Genomic DNA, 21,200 nt, shown 5'->3' with positions numbered 1-21,200 from the left:
ACTCGAAAAGTGTGGTGAATTCAGTGCCTCGGACGAAAGGAGCAAAGAACCCTTCGAATTTTTCAAAGGTGGAATGGTAACTAGTGCGTTTAACTGGCAGTGATTTTAAGTTTCAAGATTTTCAAAGGTAGAATCTAAATCAAATTTTCCCTCCAGTAGGAGAATCACGGTTATTTTTCAAAATTAATCGGTTTTACTACTGGTAAATCGGTTAAAATTCACCTAACCGAAAGAAATTTAAATTTCCAGGACATCTAGTTTTCCCTGAACACCTTTTTTAAAGTAGTTCCTCCAAATCCAGTCAAACGCGGCATTTCCAGATCGAGTCTGCTTTATTTCTATTGATTTAAAACAAAACCGTATAACCGATATTAAATTCCTCAGTGTCGATTTTGTCAGCCAGCCGCGCGAAAAATCGATAATCATGTTCTGTTTTTATGCAATTTGCAGATGTGGGCTACTTCGCGGGCGCGATGGCCGCTGCGGCCGTGGCCGGCGGCATCAAGTACGAGCAACTGCAGCCAGCGACGTCGGCGGGCCACCTGCCGTCGGCCGGCGGCGCCAGCCTCCAGTCGGGGGGCTGCAGTGGGGGTGGGGCGGATGGCAGCAGCAACCTGACAGTGACGCATTTAGGACCTTCATTCCTGGCGCACCGAGCGAGCTGTGGCACCAGCAGCCCGACCCACCCCCCATCCAGCCTCTCGCCACCACCTCCTGCTGGACTGCTCAATAACAAAGTGAAGAACAAGTATGCAACAGGCGAACACCACGTGCTCGCCAACATATACAACAAGCCTAACAATATGGGTCAGTATGCCAACAAAATAAATAACAGGGAAAATTAGACAAACCAAAAAATCAGGATTCGTTTGGTCTTGATGAAATGGTTAATGAGATGAAACTGTTATGATTATGAAAATATTTTAGACAATAAATCTAAAATAAAATATTAATTTAATGAAAAAAACCAAATCGTGAAATAGAGTTCTTAACTCTAAAATAATTACTTCAAGCAGTTTTTATTAAGATCTTTCAATCCGTTAGCTAGTAACCAGCTTTTTTACTATTGGCCAACATAAAATGTGTCTTAAATTTAAAAAAAATATAAGAATGTTTAAAATTACAAAAAATGGATCGATTCGTCTCCAAATATCATAATCAATCTCATCTATAGAACCTTTTCATCGGTCATTTTTTTCTGATTTCAATAATTTCTACATGTCTGATGATAACTTTCAACTTCAGTTGGCACAGAAATTACCGAAATTTGAGAACTATTCACCCTCCAAGAAAAAAATATGTGCAAAAAGTATTTGGAAGAGAAATAAATAAGTTTGTCTGAACTCAAATTGGAAATAAAATGTTTTTTATTTAACAGAGAGGACACTTCGAGTGCTTCACTCTTGAAAAATTCAACAATTCAATTTCATTTATCTTTGTTTCTTTGCTCGTAATTTTGACAAAATAACTTCTCAAATTTTTGCCACCCTAAATTTTATCTTAAATTTTATCTTCTACAATACAAGGGTTCGCAAAAACCCGCATTTTTTCGGAAAATCTACTGCATTGCAAAAAAACACTGACTTTTTGTAGGTTTTTTTTTTACAATTTTGCGCCTATTCCCGTTTCACATGCATTTTTTTTTATTGAAAATACAAAATTCTCATGATGTATGTCCAAAAATAGGGATTTTTAAAATGAGCAAAAAAGCCACTGGTTTCACCAAAAATCCTAACACTAATCGTAATTTTCCAACATTTCTTACTTTTTTTGGCGCGAAATGTGATATCTTTTCGAAAGTTAAATTCGGCAAAATGCGGAAAACCCAAAACTTAAGGTTTTTTCCAGCTGTTTTTTGCGCAAAAACCAAAGTGGTGCATTTTTGCGAATTGCAAAATTCGCAAACTACTTTAAATAAAAAAATCCTTGTAAAATTTACTATATTAAAGCGGTTTCATGTAATTTTTTCGATTAATTCTTAATAATATAGAGCTCTATAAATAGATATGTATTTAGGACCTCATCCTTCTGAGAACAACAACGCGACTGGCGAAAACGGCGAGGACTTGATGACCCTCGAGGCCGAAATAAGTGAATTGCAGCGCGAGAACGCGCGCGTGGAGTCGCAAATGATGCGCTTGCGTTCGGACATTTCTGCCATGGAAGCGCACCTGAGAAGTGGAGACAAGGTACATAACGGGCCCTCATGCTATAACGCGAATTTCGAAAGCTACTCCACCTCGTCCACTCCTAACGCTTTTCAAATGGCAAAATACTTTGCGGGAATGCTTACTACGTAAGTGTCGCAATCCCTTCTCCTTTTGTTCACTCTCCATTTATATGTGCCAAGATTTGTTTTGATGAGTGAGAAGGTGGAGCCGTTTCAAATTATGTCAAAATTATCTTATTTAATTCAAATAAAATTATTTTGCGAGTTTCAAAATGAACAAATTTGGCTCTTTGGAATTTAGAATCTAGTATTTAAATGATTGTGACAGGAATGGCAACATTTTGGTGGATTTCTGAACCTCAGTTGTTTGAAAAAAAAATACTTTTAAATCTTTTTCAGAAAAAAATTCAAAATTTAAAATATATGAATGAACGACTGTAATTATTTCTAGAAGATGTCCAGTTGGTCGTGATATTTGTCTTTAAAATAATATTGAAAAAATTGGAGGCTTCAAAGAAATTGATAAATTAAAAAATAATTTACAACACCATGATGTTTTCATAATTTTTGAAAAATTAGACCATTTTGTGGGAATTGTTGTTTTACTGAAAATATCGCAAGTGTATAATTTATAAAATTATAAATTTAAAAACAGGAAAATTAAAAAATAATAATAAAATCAGGGGAAAACAGTAATTGTTATATTTTTTTTTTAAATCCGACTTGTTTCCCAGAGGTAAAAAAACTCTCCTTCGATACTCACAATTTCAATTAAAAGAATTAGCCCTGTCCCGAATTTCACCCTTTCCGTTGGTGTTAACTGAGCGTTTGCTTTCAGGAAACCCCGGAAATTGCTCAAAGAAGTAACGACTTAACCAATTACTACGAGAGTATTAGGAATAATGTAATCACGCTGCTAGAGCACGTGAGGATACCCGGTAACCAAGATAAGCTTGCTCACGACAACTTCGACGCGTACATCACCAAGCTGCAGAACCTGTGCAACTCTGGTGACTGTCCGCCCTCGTCCGGCTACCCTGCGAGCCACCACCTGTACCAGGGCGGCGCGGCCTCCTACCCTGGCATGGACGCTGACGCCGGCAGACCCATCATTTTCGAAACTGTGAAGAACGCGCTGCAAGATTATCACTGTTTGCCGACGCCCATTTAAGATATTCGCCCGCCCCCCGTTTTTTTTTCGCAAAAAAATGTGTCGCGGAAATTCTCATATAGCCCGTCATGCAGCGGTTCGACAAAATTGTATCTAATATGGATGTAAGTGTGTGCAAAATGTATGGGTAGAAGAGGAACGTGTAGCGTATTCGTGGAGAAGCAGTTTTATAGCCCCCCTCTCGCTCGTCGACCTCGTTTTCCTTTCGTTCTCGCCCCTCAAAAAAATTAATTCGCCAATTGGGCAAGTTTTTACGAGGTTTGGATCCTCAAATAGATGGCACCGCAGTTAATTTACATAATTCTCGGGTAATTTTTCAGTGCATTCTAATTAATTTGACAATCCAAAAAAATTGTCAATCGTCAAAAATTAACGATGCTGGTGCCTCCAAACAATAAGAATTTTCCCAATTGGCGAATTTCTTGGGTTAAGTGAAGTACAATCATTTTTATTGCAACCTGCTCTTTCTATATATTTGACAACGCTCAATTTATTAGACCCAAACGATTGATACTTAAATAGGAACTAGTGTGGAGGGATGCAAGACACCTTGGTGTATGAATAATTAAAATTAAAAAAAAAACATGATCTAAGCAGTATACTGGCCAGCTTATAATTTTCCTCGTTAATTCGACTAATGTAAGACACAATAAGATCAGGATAAAAATAGCAGTATAAAATAACTGTCTCGGCGCAGTGTAACATATTGTGTAAAATAATCAAATTCTCTAGCTATTTGCTCAAAAAATCTGTGGCAGCAAACTCTGTATAAACAAAATAAAAAAACAACGCATCTCGATCTCTCCTACCGCGCTGCAGCTATCGAGACAGAAATCTTTTCGCTAATTACTATCCTCGCGTTTTTCGTTAAGTTTCTGTTTGTAAATAGAAATATTAGCGGAAAGTAAACGTGTTTGGCGCGAGTTTAAGTACAGGGATGCGCGGAGAAATGAAAAGCAAACAGCGAATCGGCAAGAAAAGAAGCAGTAATTCTATGTCTTGATGTCCTCCAATGATATTCCTGTTAGCTGGAGCTGAAAAATAATATTCCCTCTGTCGATGATTCTCTCACTGTGATTTTATTGATCTCTCTCTCTGATCTGTTTCGATCGTTGCTTTCGATATAGCTGTTTTTCGACTCGCGATAGTCCGCTGCTTAATTCTGGAAATTATTGAAACAGGCTCAATTGACGATCTTTTGAGTGAAACTAAAAACACACACACACAACACACACACACTACAATATTGATCTATGTGTTTAAGATTTTAAGAAAAAAAATTAGTGTTATGTGTAAAAGCTAAGAAGTCATTTAGATTGCAAATAACTAGACTCACACGAGAAAGAAACACTACTTTGTTACTCAACGAGCATATTTGACAATTTTAGCACTTTGAAAACACGCATTTATTGAGAGCAGATGGACGCGATTTTTATTCCCACACGTTTGTTCCTTTTTGCCTCCAGTGTATTTGATCAATAGTAAAAAAAGATACATTTACTGTTGTAAATAAAAATAACATTTATGCTCAAACACTCGTTCATTGTCCGTTAGCTCTGGGAAGAAATGTGCTCTCTGTTTAGCAAGAGGCATTTTTCTGCGTTTATTACTCATTATTCTCGATTTGTGTTTGGTGTTATTTACAAATCAAATCCGTTTCCGTTGTTACCTGTTATGCTAATGCGCATATTATAATTATTACGATGCTGATCTCATTGACAAACACGACATTATTACAAAAAGAAAATCTCTAATAGTAGACGTAAAAGGAATAAAACAAAACAAAAATATTATTGATCGGGAATTTTTGGTTCAGGCAGCTCCGTAAATGTTAAAAAGTATGAAATCATCAGTGTGTAATCCAAAAATGTAGGTGGAACGAGATTTCAGAAATATATGTTGTTAAAAAATATTTCAACCCTTGTTTCATTTTTCTATAAATAGATTAATCCTCTAAGTGACTAAAAAAAATCATAAAAAATCAATGCAACTTGATCGTTTTTAATAAATTAAAAAATTATGCTACAAAATTATAAGTATGGCTATCTTAAATAAATTTTATAATCGATAATAACATAAATACTAAAGCTAAGTATTTTTCATTTTATTATTTTTGCACGATTCGTTGAGGGGTGTCATGACGTACTGAAAAATCCTATAAATAATTTTTACACCTGCTCCAGAAATATTCTCTGAAAACTGAGAAAGAGCTAAAATTTACCTAGGCGGATGCCGTTTATATTTTTGAGAAAATCATCGAAAACACCCGTGTAATTATTTTGAGAAACGTTTGGAAAAATTTGAAATTTAAACCGTCGGTTGCTAAATCCTGACTATATTAATGCACATTAAAGAGTTAAATATATGGTAACTGTTAAATTAACAATAATTATGGTAATAATTTATTCGCTAATTGAAGTCAACTAAAGTCAAATTAATTTCATTTGTTATACACCTGGACTTTTATCCGCTCTTAATCTATCAAACAAAATAAATAAGACGCGCGGGTTGCATAGGCCTACTGTTCTGCAGGCGAATCTTGTGTTTTAATTTTTGCTTGCCGCCTCTCCCCTTCCTTGCTGTCACCGCTGGCCTCACCGGGCCTCACTGGATCGACCACACCCCCTCTCCTTCGAGCAAGTGGGATGAAATCAAAACAAAACAAGACTGACATCGATTTTTCCGGAGTTTCCCAAACAAATGGCCTGGTAAATGTTCCACTTTGATCCAAGATATGGAAAATAAACTGGTGGTAAGTAAATCTATAAATTCAAAAAATAGCAATGCCCATTTTGGTCTAAACAATTATGATTTCTCTCTGAAGAATTCTCGTTTTCCTATAATAATTAATTCGTTGGGGTGCAGGAACTGGAAATGGGTGAAGTGGAGAACGTCAGGGTGGTGGTCCGCGTGAGGCCGATGAACGAGAAGGAAACGACGTCGGCTTTCAAGAGCATCGTGAACGCCGACTCTGTCAGCAACAACATCACTGTCACCAACCCGAACGCTCAAGCTGGAGAGCCTCCCAAATCGTTCACCTTTGACCTGGTCTTTGGCCCAGACTCTAAACAAGTACAATTTTTTATTTAATTACAAATCAGAAGAGATCAAAATAATGAAATTCGCAGTTTGATATTTACAACCAGACGGCGCGTCCGATAATCGAAAAAGTGCTGGAGGGCTACAACGGCACCATTTTCGCGTATGGGCAGACTGGCACGGGCAAAACCTTCACGATGGAGGGCAACAGGAAGGTGCCGGAGATGAACGGCATCATTCCCAACTCGTTCGCCCACATTTTCGGCCACATCTCCAAAGCTGGGGACAACGTCAAGTACTACCAAACCACCTGATTATTAAAAAAATGATAATTATTTCAATTTATTCTTCAAGATTCCTCGTTAGAGTGTCCTACTTGGAAATTTACAATGAGGAAGTGCGTGACCTGCTGTCCAGCGACCAGTCGGCCAGACTTGAAGTGAAGGAGCGTCCTGACCTCGGCGTCTACGTCAAAGACCTTACGACGATAATGGTTAATGACACCGACCACATGGACAAGATCATGACTCACGGGAACAAAAACCGTAATTATGAGTTTTCTGTTCTAATTTTCAAAGAGGTGCAATTAAATGGTCTGATTTTTCATTTTATTTTGAATTTTTGTGTTTCTAAAAAAATTAAAACCATATTTCACTCCTATTACCTTTTCAGAATATGAAATATTTATTATTTCTTTAATAGGTAGGAAAGGCCATTAATAAAAATTGAAATTTAGTGGTTTGAACATTAATTAATAATTTTTCGCAATGTAGTTTTTCAAAATCTGTTAAATCTGCTGGTGTTAAAAATTTATTGAACTAAATATATCCTAAGTTAAGTTCTTACAAAAAAAAACTAAAATATTAATTACATCGCCTTTTGCATTTAATTTTAAAAAAAGGATTTTTTTTACTTAAATTATTTTGTTTTAACATTTTAGGAGTCGTTGGCTCGACAAACATGAACTCGCACAGCTCAAGGTCGCACGCAATTTTTTCCATCACGGTCGAGTCAAGTGAGGAAGGCGATGACGGCCAGCAGCACGTGAAAATGGGCAAACTCCACCTAGTCGATTTAGCCGTGAGGATTAATTTTTTCATTTACCTCAAGCAGGTTGCTTACTAATTCACGGCTCAGGGTTCCGAGCGGCAGAGCAAGACCGGCGCCACCGGCCAGAGGCTTAAGGAGGCGACCAAAATCAACCTGTCCCTCTCTACGTTGGGAAACGTCATTTCAGCGCTGGTCGACGGCAAAAGCACGCACATTCCGTACAGAAATTCTAAGCTCACGCGACTTCTGCAAGACTCCCTCGGCGGAAATGCTAAAACTGTGATGGTAAATTTTTAATTTTGTTTGCTAAGCGGATATAATTTAAACGGAATATTTAATTTTTTTAATAACGCTAGACTAAAAGACAGTTTCTGGGATATTTTACAAGGAAATTAATTTCAAAATTTCCAATGTCAGTGTGCAAATGTGGGTCCAGCCGATTACAACTACGAGGAGACGGTAAGCACGCTGCGCTACGCGAACCGGGCCAAGAACATCAAGAACTGCGCCAGGATCAATGAAGATCCGAAAGACGCGCTTCTACGGATGTGTCAGAAGGAGATCGAGGATTTACGCAAACAGCTTCAGGAGGACGGTTTCTCCAGCGACTCGGATGGGGATGAAGGAGAGAAGAAGAAGTTGAAGCGAAGAGGTGATAAATATTGCTCTATTAGTTTTTAAATCAAAGGAACTATATTTTTTCATGCATTTAGATGGCCTTCACAAAATTCAAGAATCTGGTAAAAGTGCAAATAGATTTTTTATTTGTTGCATGCAAATTAAAACATAAATTATTTGTGTTCTTCCCTCAGGCTTTATATATTCCCTTTCCATATAACAAAGATTTGAGTTGCGAAAATCCCTGCGTTGAAAGAATTGAGTTTACCCTGCAATTTCCACATTTCCTTGGTCTTCAGTGAGTTTTATTCTCTTTCAGGCGAGTGGGCTGCCGAAATGCAGGCGAGGATCGATGCAAACAGACAAGCGCTGGCTGAAAAGAACCTGACTGAAGATGAACGAAAGACGTTAGCTGCAGAGGCGGATAAGTACGAAGCCGAGCTCAAGAAAACTCAGTGAGTTATTTTTTCCTTCGGAAATTACATATTATGACTCGCAGTCCTACGTTTTTTAATTAAATATTTTGATTTTAAATGCTCGTCAAATTTTTAAATCTACAGGTAAAGAGAAAAGAGTGGCAAAAAATTGAAACTTATTAAAATCAAAATTTTCTCAGGTGTCCAAAACAAATGAAATAATAAAATACAAAAATTATCAAATAATATAATTCATATATTGTGTTTATTTAAATAGAAGTTCACATTAACTTATTTTTTTGTCCTGCCAAAAGCAATTTTGCCAACAAATTGAATGTTAAAAAAGTGGAAAAAAGATCTCCCTAGTAGAAAATTTTAATATGCACAGTTCAGAGGTACAAATTTCAAGAAAATAAAATACCAGGATGAAATTTTTAATTATTTTAGCTAAACATCAATCAGAAAAGTGAATATTTCAGAACTATCTGCTATCTTAAGTATAAAAAGCAATTTTATTTTAACAATAACCATTTTTTACTCAGGGGTGAACAGACGACGCTGAAGGAGAAGCTTTTCAACCTTGAGCGGAAGATTCACGTCGGCGGCGAGAATCTGCTGGAGAAGGCGGAGGTGCAGGAGAAGCTGCTGGCAGCCGCGGCCAGCGAGCTAGAGGAGCGCAAGAAACACGAGCTGCGTCTGCGGCAGGCGCTGGAGCAGAAGGAGGCCGAGCGGCTGGACATCGAGGAACGCTACTCGAGTCTGCAGGAGGAGGCGGCCGGCAAGCAGAAGAAGCTGAAGAAGGTGTGGAGTCTGCTGCAGGGCGTCCGCGCCGAAACCGCCGACGTCCAGCAGGACCACCAGCGTGAGATGGAGGGCCTCCTCGACAACGTCCGACAGCTGAATAGGGAGCTGCGCCTCCAGTCGCTCATCATCGACACTTACATTCCGCCAGAATACCAGGTGAGTCTTCCTGAAATTTATTAGCTCTCTCATTAAAAAAAAAAATAAATAGCCTGGTTTTATGAAAAATTGACTGTTTTGTTGATTTTTTTATCAAAAAATTCTAAGTTTATCATACCCTTTAAACGATCAAAATTCATTTTAAAGAAAAACTTTCGATTTTAAGTGTCTAATTTTTTTAGAGCGTTAAATTTTGGCAGCTTAAGAGGATTTTTGTAATAGTTTTAAAATTACAAATCAATATTTTTCCGTGCATGCATACTAATAGATTTAATACTTTTAAATTTCAGATGATGATTGAAAGATTTGTCCACTGGAACGAAGACATAGGCGAGTGGCAGCTGCGTTGCGTCGCTTACACCGGGAACAACATGCGGAAGCAAATTCCCTTCAACGAAACCTCTCACGAGAATGATGTAATATTTTACCCTCCCCAATTCACAAACGAATTTCATTCCTGGTATTTTTTTTCTCAGCTCATGGAACCAAACCTGTCTAGTCTTTATCTAAGCTACTCAACGGACCGCGTGACCCACGACCGGGAGTCGGGTGCGCGCAGGAGGAGCACCAAGTCGGCGGTCAGTCGTTCGGCGCACTCCTCGGTTCTCCAACAGGAGCAGCAGCCTCAAGTTTCTTCGTCCAGCAGCGCTAGGCCCAAGACTTCGCGCCGTTAGAACCTGTTATATGCACATTTTGCTAATATTTTTTTAACACTTTTTGTGTTGCAAGTAGTCACAATTACTGTTGCTCACCAAACTTAAAAATCAAACTGGAAAATCTGATTTTCTTGCGTAGCGATTGAGTGATCATATCGAAGTATTTATTGTATTAATTTATGACGTGTCCCAAATAAAATTTTTGCGGTGCTAATCAATTTAATTGAGTTTACATTTTTGCTTGAATTTTAACAAAACTAGTGTCAATTTTATAGTTAATTTATATTAATCTCCTTTTTGAGTTTGCATCAGATAAAATAAAACGTTCAGAAAGAAGTAAGAGGAGTTTTTAAATCTACATTTAATAATCAAAATAATTATCACAAATTTTCATTTGGATAGTGTGTGGTCACCGCTTGATTTACATTCAAACGTTTCTAGCTATTTTTCCAGAAATTTAAACAGCAAACAGGGAAAACTAGCTTTTTCCCAATTTTCTGAGTATAGTAAAGATTAAAATTAAATCCAAGGGGAGTAATACAGTGTCGTGCCAGGTGGGTTCAAAAATTAATAGTAGCTATTGAAGAGGAGTTAACTTCAAACCCAACTTACTTTCCAATTAAAATCTAAAATCAAATTTAAATTAAAAATATTTCCTCATATTAGTGTTTTTGTGATATTTTTCTCTCAAATGCCATGCAAATATGCATAAAAAGTGCCCTTAAAGTACCCAAGTTCCTCACTAACTGCGCATAATCGTCTTGCTCCCTTCCGCACTCCCGTTCTGTTGACATTTGCCAGCGAAGACAGCTGTTCACACTCAGCCGATGTAAATATCTACGTGAAGAATAGGCGAAAGTTCGACCCGCCGGCTCCTCCAGCGTCATCAATGGTCCACAAACGGTGGATCATGATCCTGTGATGCTGCATGGCGCTTGGAAAACGCAGGAAAAGTAGTATTTCCACCAGAAAAGATGGAGTTCGCCGAGTGGTTTCGTCGGCTCAAACGTAGTCTAGACAACTATTTCACGTGAGCCTTTCGCGCATTTTTTATCGTGTCTCGCTCACGTTTGCCTTTTTACAGCTACCGACGAACTTTTATATTTGTACTGGTCGTATGCGGCTTGATACTTTATTCTTTGCCTGAAGTTCTCAGACGATTTGCCTACACAGAAGAAGAAGGTAAAAGTCAGCGAAAAAATCGAATGTGTCATCCGCGTTTGAGTAATTGGTTCAATTTTGAGTTTGTTCTTTTTAAATTAAACTGAAATTTTGAATTTTGTTAGTTACCAGCAAATCGGAAGGTATTGAATTGGATATATATCAATCTCAATTGTTTGTAATTCAGCAGCATTTTTTTTTCAAATCGTGAAAAACAAAGGTTCACTTCTGACATTTAAAAACAATAACACATGATTTTGGTCAAGGTATTTGCTTGTTGTTTCACACGATTCTAAATGAAATAATATTTTGAATCTATGAATAATAATATTTTTTAAAAACAAAAGATTGAAACTTTCGATGATTTATATATTTACATAAAAACTGTTCCAATGCTACTGAATTCCATAAAATGGACCAAACCCGAGTTCTCAGTCTAATTTTTCTTTTTTTTCTAAAAATTCAGATGTGGCAATGACCTGCCTGAAGGACAGGTTGACCCCGTTCAGCCTGGACCTGGCCGAGTTGAACGCCCACGTACAGCATTCGCCTCTAAGAGAAGGTGAAAAGGCGTTCGCGCCATTCACGGGCAATGGCCACTTTGGCCTAGAGACCGGCACTGACAGCAATATCCATATCAAAAATGGAAGGACGCTTTCCCTGCCCATCAAGTGTCAGCCGGTGGTTGAAACCCGATTGTCCTCTGAGGAGTGGACAGAGGCGTCAGTCATTCAGTTCGTCACAGGTGAGATTTTTATGCTAATCATTATCTATTTTCTAGCAATTTCAACAAAAATAAAAGCAGAATCTTATGAATCAAACAAAACTATTTAAAAAAATTAAATAGTAAAAATTAGTTCAAATCAAGACTGAAAAAAGAGTTTCCTTGTTAGAAGAGAAAATATATTATGATTAATTAATTGGAAAATAACTCAATTAATTACTAGAAGTAGAAAATTTAACTCAGCTTTTTATCAGGGTTGCGTTTTGCTTCCCACTGGTTTTTACCACTAAATTTTTACCAATATCACGCGCAAGAAATGAATTTATTCCATTTTTCACTGTGAAAATCTAAAATTTGCGGTCAAAGTGGTCAAAATTTCCTACACTGTGCAGATTTTTTTCTTTATATTGCCATTTGCTGCCTCCATTTCTCCAAAAAAATGTTGCAATCCCGTTTTTTTCTATAGATTTCAAACTAGCCATCAAATAAATAGTTGAAATCTTGGATTTTGTGTATTTTTAGGCACGGTTCACAAGCTGCAGTGCTCAAGCGTCGGAGTTCACGCGACGCATCAGTTCTACGCGCACCGCAGTTCCTCGTCAGTTCTGGTGCAGGCGGTGCAGCTGACGAACCCCAGCGACTCGCCGGTGACGGTGGCGCTGCACCAGAAGGGCGTGCGCCACTGGACGGCGGCCGACGTGCGCAAAATGAGCCTGCCGTTGAGCTCGAAGAAGAGTCAGAGCTTCACGGTCGCCACGGCCATGGTGGACGTGCCCAGGTCTAGCCTCGACCACGTAGTAGCCGTCGCGGTCGTGCTGCAGGCAGTGCCTGAGCAGGTGCAGCTCAATGCCCGCTCCTCCACCACCTTTGAGTTTCTCACTGCCGTCAACTACTCGGAGCCGGTGCCTCGCTCTGAGTATTTGGAGAAGAAAAGAGAAGCGGAGCAGAGAGCTATTGAGGTTGGTGTCCCTTACAAAGAGTCAATTAAAATGAATAAAAAAATACAAAATGCGGTAAATTATTTAATTCGGCACTTCATTAGATCATTAAATAAAATTAAATTTATCTTTTTTTATTGGAAAATGAAAAAAGCACATCCTTAAAATATTCGCCCCTTTTTTGAGTTGCTATCTGGCATTTTTGAATGCTGAATTAATTTCCCTGTTTTATTAAAAATTTGTGCAAGAAATTTATTCAAATTTCAACTGTGATCTAACTGTAATTTACTTTAAGTATTATATTTTAATCTTTTAATTTATTGGTTTTGAATAATTTTAGCATTTTTTATTAGTTTTATTATTTAATCAACCATAAATTATTAAAATATCAATTTTAGATAAGAATTAATTACTGTTCAATTCTTAGGATTGAAATTATAAATACTTTCTCGCCTTCACTCTGTTTCATAGACAAAATAATAACTCTTACTTTATTTGAAATCGTCAAAAAAATTTTAATTCAATATTTATTCAAATTCTCTTACTATCCGCTCTAAAAATGAATCAAATTTTCCATTTTCTAGGCGATGAAACAGGCGCAGTCTTACCGGTCGCGGCTGTACGAGACGCACTCGTCGTCGTGGCGCCAGTTGTGGAGCACAGGCTTCAGCATCAGCCAGTCACTGGCTGCCGACGCGGTCAACGGTGACCAGATCAACGCCACCACCTACTACGTCCTTTCGCACACTCCGTACATTCCAGTTCAGCAGCGGGCCGAGCTGCAAAGAGCGCTCCTCTACTCGGAGGGCTGTTATGGCGGCCTGCACACTTTGTAAGTAGTTGATGATTTAAAATAAAATAATTTGTTGTACTGATTGAGTGCTTATTTACACAGACAAGCTCAGAATCTGTGGACGCCGCTGACTACCATCACTGAGGTGGAAAATGCCGTCTCCTTGTGGCTGTTAACCCTCGAAAAGCAGGTCAGTGGAAAATCTGCTCTTCATTGTTTTTAAAAATTTACTCAAAAATTCAGCAATTAGCCTCTGGTAGAAGGAATTTATTTAAAATCAAAGAAAATTTCGCTTTTGTTTCTTTTGGTTTATAAATATGCTAAAATCAACCATAAAAATGTTTTCAAGCTCTTTATAGCTAGAAATTATTTTGCTGGCGCTCCTGGAGGGTTTGAGAATCTGGTAAAACTTAAAACTCACATAGTACAGTCCAGAAAACGAAAAATTAATGGAAAAATGCGTTGGATTAATTCAATTTTCATTTCTAATAACATTTAATTGCCCCAAAAAAATCATTGCACAGGATGCACGATGTAATGAGCAGAACAATATTATATAAGAAAAAAATAAGTAAAAATATTTTACCGAATACGACAATTTTATTATTCCGGCCGAACTGATAAGACACGCGATATCGTAAAAATACACTTTTGAAATTCCCAAGGTTAATAATAATTTATTTGCAAAAAAATTGTCTGATAATGTTACCCCCTTTTTTAATAATCTTCCTCCCTTTTAGCTCCCCAATTTTTAATTGTTGAAAATTTTAGCCTGCATTGTTATATTTTCACAGGGTTGCCACAATTTGCTGAAAGCTGGAGCCAGCGGCGTCGCAGAAGCGATGGTTTTGAGCTTTGGAGGCCTTAGGTTCAGCAACCAGCACTTGGAATTCAACATCCACCCCAAGTATCTCCACAGAGACTTCTTATTCAGGTGAAAAACAGCCCCGAATGAGTAAAGAATGTTAATTAAAAAAATATATATCGTTCACAGGCGTGTCAGCTACGGCAACCTGACGCACGTCAACATCAGCGTGGTGGTGCAGGACGACAACAAAGCCGTGATTTTGGTCTCGCTGGACAGAAGTGACAAGAATTATTACGCGTGCGACGCAGGCTGCCTCGACACGCCCGTGCAGTTGGGGTGAGTGTGACCGTGTGACATTATAAATTTTCGTGCTAAATTCAGTGAATTGCAGACCTGAGTACAAGACGTTCCCTGTGAAACTAACTGAGCCGCTCACATCCATTCTTTACATCACTTACGACAAGCAACACATGGAAGAGCTCCGCCACACCATCCATGTCCAGGAGATCAATGAAGGTATAAATCTAGTGTTTTTTTTTTGCAAATCAACTTGCAAATTTTTAATATAAAACATCTGGGTAAATCTTATTCCTATAAAAATTGCACAGAATTAGAGTATGATAAAAAAATTCCCAAGTTGCAGGAAGGGTACATAAAAGCTACTGCAAATTAATTTGATAAGAGGCTTCTTAAAATTACCAAACAAATTAATAACAGCTCAAATTATCCTAATTTTTTTTCAACAATTGTTACAGCAGGAATAAATAATTCTGTCACATTTCTAATTATTTTTCAGAAGTTTTAAACTTGATAACTAATAAAAAATCTGCGATTTTCTGAAATTTTTCCACTACCACACAATTTATCAGCTTTTTTGAAAATATTTATTTTTCCCTTTGTAGCTCCTGCCCATGAGCACCACATCATCGCGTTGCACAAGCACGGCCATCACCTGGGCGGTCTGCCGACCCTCTTCTGGGTGTCAATTTGCTTCCTGATCCTCGTGTTCCACATGTTTTTGATTAAGCTGATTTATAACGAGTACTGTGGACCGCAGGATCGATACCGAGTCCGGTATAACAAGCTTTGAGCTGTTTCTTTTGACTGGTCAAAATTTTGCAGATATAAAGAACGTCACTATTAAACAATCTGTGAGTCTTGTGAAGTGGTAATAATCTGTAAGACTTATTTAGTTGTAAATATCTTGTAAGCAATAAATGATAATTATGTTACTTTAAAAGCGGGAGTTTTAATTAAACCAATGGAGTGAAAAGACATGCCTTTATTCTACTATGTATGTATTTAATTATAAGCTTTGCACAATGTTCCACTTTAATTACAATAACGCACAATTAAAAATTCTTTTCGTTAAAAACGTCATGCAATCGTGATGAAATTAAAAGTATTATGCTTCCAAGAGCGTCCAGCAGCAACAAATCAACACCTATAAATAAATCCAGGAAACTTGAGTTGTACCATTTCTGCGATGTCAGATCTGAACGAATCACTTCTTCCTCCCTCTCTTCGACGGCAGCGAGACGACCAGCACGTTCGACCTTTTGGCTGCCCTCTTCGCTGGCGGCGGCTTTGCTTTGCTTTTTTCGGGTGGGCTCGCCACCTTTTGCTTGCTTGGCGGCGGCGTTTCCTTTGCCACCGAAAAGTCAAAGTCGTCGGGTTTTATTCCAGGGTACTTGCCCTTGCTCTGGGTAAGGTAGCGTAGAATGTCCGCGCGGGAGCGGTGTTTCTGTCCGTCTGGACTGCAAAATTTTAAATTTTAAATTAATTTTCCATCGTAGAAATCGAAAGGTGGAAATTTTTTCATTTTTATTTCGGGCCGTAAGCAATGGTATTATTTTACTCAAATAAATTAATATAAAAACAAGTACTTTATATTTCAGGGTTGCATTTCCTTACCTTGCTTTCCTCTCTTGCTCAAGAAATAAATATATTTTTTCCCACAAAAAACGCAAAATTTGCGGTGTTTAGATGAAAAAAAAGCAAACAAATAATTTGGAAATAAATAAATAGCAATACATTGGCAGCACAATTAAAAAAAAAACTAAGTTATTTTCTTTAAACTTTTGACTTTTTACAGCACAATAATTAAATATCCTTAAAAATATAAAACGAAATTTAAAAAATAAAATCAACTACTACATCTGCAAAATTTAGAAACATTATTCATTCAATTAAGACAATTTCAAATTCCAAGTCTTCTATTTTTTTTCTTGCCGTGTAGACTACCAGAACTTACACTTTTTCAACAACACCAAAATCCAGTAAAAGATTTGCGTCTTACCTGAATACATAGACGTCATATTTGCCAGCAGACTTTCCAGACTTCCTCTGGATGACGTCTCGAGACCAGCCAGAAGGCACAGGCCTGGAGAACAAGTCAGCTTTGTCCTCGGGAACTGTAATAGAATGGCCCGTCAGTTTTCCAGCTGCCACAGTGGCACGAGATCTACTTGGCTTCGCGGCGGCACCAGTCTTTTTCGCAGGTTCTTCCACAGGTTTCTTTGCGGGCTCTTCTACAACTTTCTTCGCTGTTTCTTTCTTGGCTGAGGTTGAAGCTGCAACGGCAGCTGCGGCCGGTGCTCTCCTCTTGGGCCTTTCCTCTGGTTTCTCCTCCAGTGCCGCAGGCTTTTCAACTTTCTCAACCTTAGCCTCTGGTTTAACTGCCTTAGCCACAGGTTTGACCGCTTTGGTCACTTTCTTAGTAGCTTTGGCTGCTACCTTTTCCACTTTGGGTTCCGCCTCTTCAACTTTGGCATCTGCCTCTTCGACCTTTTCCTCCTTTTCCTCTGGTTTCTTGACTTCAGCCTCGGGTTTCTCGATTTCAGCCTTGGGCTCTTCAGGCTTCTTCTCAGCCTCTGCTGCTGCTACTGCTGCAGCCGCCTTCTTATCCTCGATTTTCGCTTTCTTGGCCGGCGTCGCGACCGCTTTCTCAGGCTCGGCTGCTGCCTTTTTGGCAGGACGGCCTCTGCCCCTTGGTGCCGGCACTGCCGCCTTCACGGGCTGTTCCTCAACTTTTGGTTCCTCCTTGGGAGGCTCAACAACTGCAATTTTAATTCAGTGTTAATGTGTCTATTGCATTGGCGGGTTCATTTTTTATATTTTCGTCTAAATATTAAATGAATAAAAAAAGAATAAAAACAACTTCATCAATGTTGTTTGGGATATAAAATATTTTTACCTGGTTCTGGGGCTGGGGCCGGGGCTGGGGCCGGGGCTGGCCTCTTAGGGCGTCCACGCGGTTTAGGCAGAACTGGAGCAGGAGCAGGCGCTGGAGTCTCTTCTGGTTCAGGATCAGGAGCCGGTGCTTCTACAGGCTTAGCCTCTTCCTCTTTAGGAGGCTCTGGGGCCGCCTCTTCGACCTTGGGCGCCTCCGGTGGCTCTGCAGTCGCGGTGGGCTCGTCAGCAGCTGCCTTTGTAGGGGCGGCGGCGGGCTTGGCTCCGCGTTTGCCACCACGCCTGCCCACTGGCTTCTTTTCGGGCTCCTTTTCCTCCTCTTTTGGTACCTCTTTTGGCTCCTCTTTGGGCTCTTCTGCTGCAACCTCTGTTGCCACTTCTGTGGCAGAGACGGCGGCAGGCTCTTCCTGGGGCTTTGGTGTCTCCTCTGGAATCTCGGCTTTCTTCACCTCAACTTCTACAGGAGGAGCTGTAAAATTTGTTAAAATACTTCATTTAGTTTCATAGATTCTTTTCTGAGAGTTCTAAAAGACGTGTGGAGGTGTTATTAACTCCAGAATATTTTAGGAAATACAAATCTAACAAGTCACACACCTGCGGGTTTCTCTGGTGGTTTCAACAAAATCTCTTTGGTCTGCGCTGCACCCCTTCCGCGGCCCCTTCCTCTGCCTCTTGGAGCTTTAGGGGCGGCGATTGCGACTCCGGAAGGTCCAGCACTAACTGCTGAAACAATTTTAATTTCCATTTTCCTTGCTCAATTAATTAAATATAGAATACGGCAATCTACGACTTATTTTCAACTTATCAAATTAATTATTTTAACGTTAAGAGAACGATTTTATCCAAGTGTAAGTACAAAAAATTTTAATTCAATGTTGGGCTGAACACTTTTAAATTAATTTGAATTGCATGAAATCATTACTTTGTGAAATAGAGTAATACACATTTTTTGGTCATTTTATAAAATAAATTGGTAATAGTTTTGATAAAATAAGAAAATATTTGGAAATAACAAATAACTGAAAAAATAAATATATGACTAAGAATATTTTAATATTAAATCTTATTTTAAACGAATTATTAGATGGAATTTCCAACACAATCAGCTATTTCCCAAATAATAATATATTAAAATTCTTCAGGATAATGAAAGTCAGGATTAAATTGACTCAGCTTCTTCTAGCATTTAAACCAAAAAAGTTTATAAGATGCAAAACGGAATAATTAAATTTTTCAAACAGACAAAAGCAATTTACCAGCTTTAATTGGGCCCCCAGCAGTTACTGGCAGCAAGAGTGGGGCGATGGTCTGCACCTTTTCCGGCAGCTTGATCACAGGCCCCATCACCTTCTTCAGCCCTGGCATGATCTGCACGACCCTCTGAGTCGTCGCCTGGCCTGCCTTTGGGGCGGGCGCTATTTTCACAGGGCCACCGCTGCTGCTGAGGGTGGAGGTGCCGGCAGAAACAGATTTGGTCACTTGCGGCGGCGGCACCAAAGAGATGGTCATAGGCATCGGCTTGGGCGCTATCGGTTTTGGCTGCTGCATTCCCTCCTTCACAATCACCACTTTCATAGGTGAGTTGGCTCCTGATTCATGAAAATTAAGACCACTTAATAAATAATCTGGAAAATTTTGAATTATTGAGCCTAAGTTAAATTGTAATTCCAATGCGGGAGAAACGTTGTAGAGAACGTAATTTTTTTTTCAAAAGAGTTCATTTGAAAATAAAAAAAAAGATCCAGAATTATAAAAACTGGAAATTTTGATGTTATTTTAATAATTTTCTCTAACTATGATAAACTCTGTTTAAGTGAAGTGTATCAATAATGCCATACAAAGCAAAAAATAGACCAATTAGAACAGGGTTAAAGATATTTTGATTGGGTTCATACTTGAAAATCTACAAACGATTCAAAATAATTTAAAAATGGCTTTAGAGTCTAATAGAATCTTGCCTTAAGTCGATTTGTTGCTGAAAAGGTATTGACATTTTCGTTTTTTAACTTCAATTTCCTGATAGATAAAAAGAATCACTTCCTTACCCTTGATTGGTAAAGGGATGGGCACAGTGGTGGAGGATTTGGTAACAGGCATTGTCTGTTTGACGACTTGCCGCACCACAGGGGAGACTTTCGGTTTGATTTCCTGCACAGTTTTGATGATCTGCACTCCCGACGTTCCTTGTTCTGCTTTCGTTTTCTTCACAACGGCTGGCGCTGAAACTGACACGATTGGAACCGAACTCTCAAAATCATCTGATAAATTGCTACCTTTCTGCGCAGTAACCTTCACTTTAGCCTGCGGAGCTGAGGCTGAAGGGGTCACCTGGATGATGATGCCCTGGCCGCCGGAACCTTTGTCCTGATCCTCCTCTACGGTAATAGCGGCATCAGTGGTTCGGGCTGTCACTGCATGAAATAAAAACTGTAAATATGTTAGTGGTGAGGTTTAAATGGGACTTACGAGGCGTCTTTCTCGACTGCTTCGGCATCAACTGCCTCACGGTGCTCGTTTGGGGCTGGATCTTAATAATCTGAGGCCCAGCAGCGCTTGTCGGGTTCCCTGCTGCAGGATAAACGTTCAAAATTAATCTCAAATTAGTTAGAAAAATAATAATTACTGCTTCCAGGGTTGACGAGGACCAGCTTCGAAGGTACATTGATCCTCGGCAGACCGAGCGACTTCCTCACCAGGGTTGCTTGCTTAGCAGTGACTGGATAATTGAGAAAATTAGCTCATCTGAACCACACACAGTTAAAAATAGGCATTGTCCACCTTTACTTTGCACGACGAGGGGCTTTGTGCTCTTGGAGGAGGGCAGCTCTGCCTCAACGAGCACATTGCTCAGCATCGAAGGGTCCGTGCTGACTGATTCATGGATCTTGATCGTGGACGAGCCGAGGCTGCCCTTCTGCTCGATGGAGAGGGACCTGGCGTCTTTGGCCCGCTTCTCGGGGGTGCGGATGATGTGCGGTTTGGTTGTGGCCATGGGGGCAGTTTGCCGCGTCTGGGTGATCGTACCGTCGTCGTTGACTTTGATCACGAAGTACGGGACTGTTTTCTTGCTCTCTCCGCCTTCCATTGTGCTCACAACATCTGAAATCAGCGGGAATGTAAGAAGAGAGTCGAAGTTACTGGCAGTGGATTTAACGCGTCAATGTACTATAATAAAAATTTGTGCCGCCAATTTACATTAACACGAGATTGGCGCTCGACAGCAACGACGTGGCTGCTGTTTGTGCACAAAGGCAAAGCGGAAAGTATCCAAGTTTAAATGCTCACCAGTGCAATTCTGGAAGATATTGGCGAACTTGGAATTTTGCGATTAAAATTCAACAAATTTTGTCAATGTTTACGAAAGTGAAGCTTCCTCTGCTCGACGTATCGAGCGCCAAAATGGCCAAATATTTAAAAACCCACTGGAATGCAAACTTTATCGTGTCTTCAAGCAGCAAATTTGAGTCAAATTCCTATGAAAATCTGATCAAAAATTAATTTAGT

The 21,200-nt window shown here is 39.2% G+C and overlaps 4 protein-coding genes across 15 annotated transcripts in view; 3 read left to right on the top strand and 1 right to left on the bottom strand.

Annotated features, from left to right (window-relative positions):
* LOC135937756 (myelin transcription factor 1) overlaps window positions 1-5,253 on the top strand; it is a 176,329-nt gene extending 171,076 nt beyond the window's left edge. For 6 of the 8 annotated variants that reach the window (XM_065480979.1, XM_065480982.1, XM_065480976.1 and 3 more), the window contains 3 exons: window positions 451-807; window positions 2,005-2,189; window positions 3,009-5,253. In XM_065480979.1, coding sequence (XP_065337051.1) covers window positions 451-807; window positions 2,005-2,189; window positions 3,009-3,341 — 875 coding nt within the window. In that variant the 3' untranslated portion in view covers window positions 3,342-5,253. Of the gene's footprint in view, window positions 1-450; window positions 808-2,004; window positions 2,297-3,008 lie in introns of all 8 variants that reach the window. The other 2 variants (XM_065480981.1, XM_065480983.1) reach the window with 2 other exon arrangements.
* Window positions 5,254-5,947: 694 nt separating this feature from the next.
* On the top strand, window positions 5,948-10,307 carry Klp64D (kinesin-like protein 64D). Of its 2 annotated transcripts, XM_065479090.1 has the most exons (12): window positions 5,948-6,093; window positions 6,207-6,413; window positions 6,470-6,675; window positions 6,735-6,925; window positions 7,321-7,460; window positions 7,518-7,715; window positions 7,848-8,082; window positions 8,144-8,170; window positions 8,368-8,503; window positions 9,007-9,424; window positions 9,715-9,840; window positions 9,901-10,307. In XM_065479090.1, exons 1-12 carry the CDS (start codon window positions 6,076-6,078, stop codon window positions 10,096-10,098), a joined length of 2,100 nt encoding a protein of 699 aa, XP_065335162.1. In that variant the 5' UTR covers window positions 5,948-6,075; the 3' UTR covers window positions 10,099-10,307. The 2 variants fall into 2 exon arrangements, with proteins under 2 accessions (XP_065335162.1, XP_065335163.1); XM_065479091.1 differs by lacking the exon at window positions 8,144-8,170.
* A 552-nt stretch (window positions 10,308-10,859) lies between these two features.
* On the top strand, window positions 10,860-15,744 carry LOC135937911 (uncharacterized protein KIAA2013 homolog). Its single transcript, XM_065481258.1, has 10 exons — window positions 10,860-11,110; window positions 11,165-11,262; window positions 11,708-11,986; window positions 12,488-12,924; window positions 13,488-13,735; window positions 13,799-13,886; window positions 14,491-14,630; window positions 14,691-14,840; window positions 14,896-15,020; window positions 15,407-15,744. Exons 1-10 carry the CDS (start codon window positions 11,055-11,057, stop codon window positions 15,592-15,594), a joined length of 1,809 nt encoding a protein of 602 aa, XP_065337330.1. The 5' UTR covers window positions 10,860-11,054; the 3' UTR covers window positions 15,595-15,744.
* A 27-nt stretch (window positions 15,745-15,771) lies between these two features.
* LOC135937908 (titin-like) lies at window positions 15,772-21,150 on the bottom strand. 4 transcript variants are annotated; one of them, XM_065481253.1, is made up of 12 exons: window positions 20,982-21,149; window positions 20,475-20,795; window positions 20,320-20,412; window positions 20,163-20,264; window positions 19,970-20,107; window positions 19,742-19,921; window positions 18,953-19,285; window positions 18,291-18,419; window positions 17,701-18,165; window positions 16,973-17,563; window positions 16,804-16,918; window positions 15,772-16,261 (listed from the first exon to the last, which is right to left on the bottom strand). In XM_065481253.1, the coding sequence occupies exons 2-12, from the start codon at window positions 20,779-20,781 to the stop codon at window positions 16,009-16,011; spliced, it is 2,706 nt and encodes a 901-aa protein (XP_065337325.1). In that variant the 5' UTR covers window positions 20,782-20,795; window positions 20,982-21,149; the 3' UTR covers window positions 15,772-16,008. The 4 variants fall into 4 exon arrangements, with proteins under 4 accessions (XP_065337325.1, XP_065337322.1, XP_065337323.1 ...); XM_065481250.1 differs by having other exon boundaries at window positions 16,804-17,563; window positions 20,982-21,150; XM_065481251.1 differs by having other exon boundaries at window positions 16,804-17,563; window positions 18,291-18,416; window positions 20,982-21,150.
* Between the last annotated feature and the right edge of the window lie 50 nt (window positions 21,151-21,200).

Source organism: Cloeon dipterum, chromosome 2 (genome assembly GCF_949628265.1).
Source record: "Cloeon dipterum chromosome 2, ieCloDipt1.1, whole genome shotgun sequence".
In the NCBI taxonomy this organism is placed as follows: domain Eukaryota; kingdom Metazoa; phylum Arthropoda; class Insecta; order Ephemeroptera; family Baetidae; genus Cloeon; species Cloeon dipterum.
Note: the sequence above shows the minus strand (reverse complement) of the source record. Positions and strands in the feature narration are given on the sequence as shown.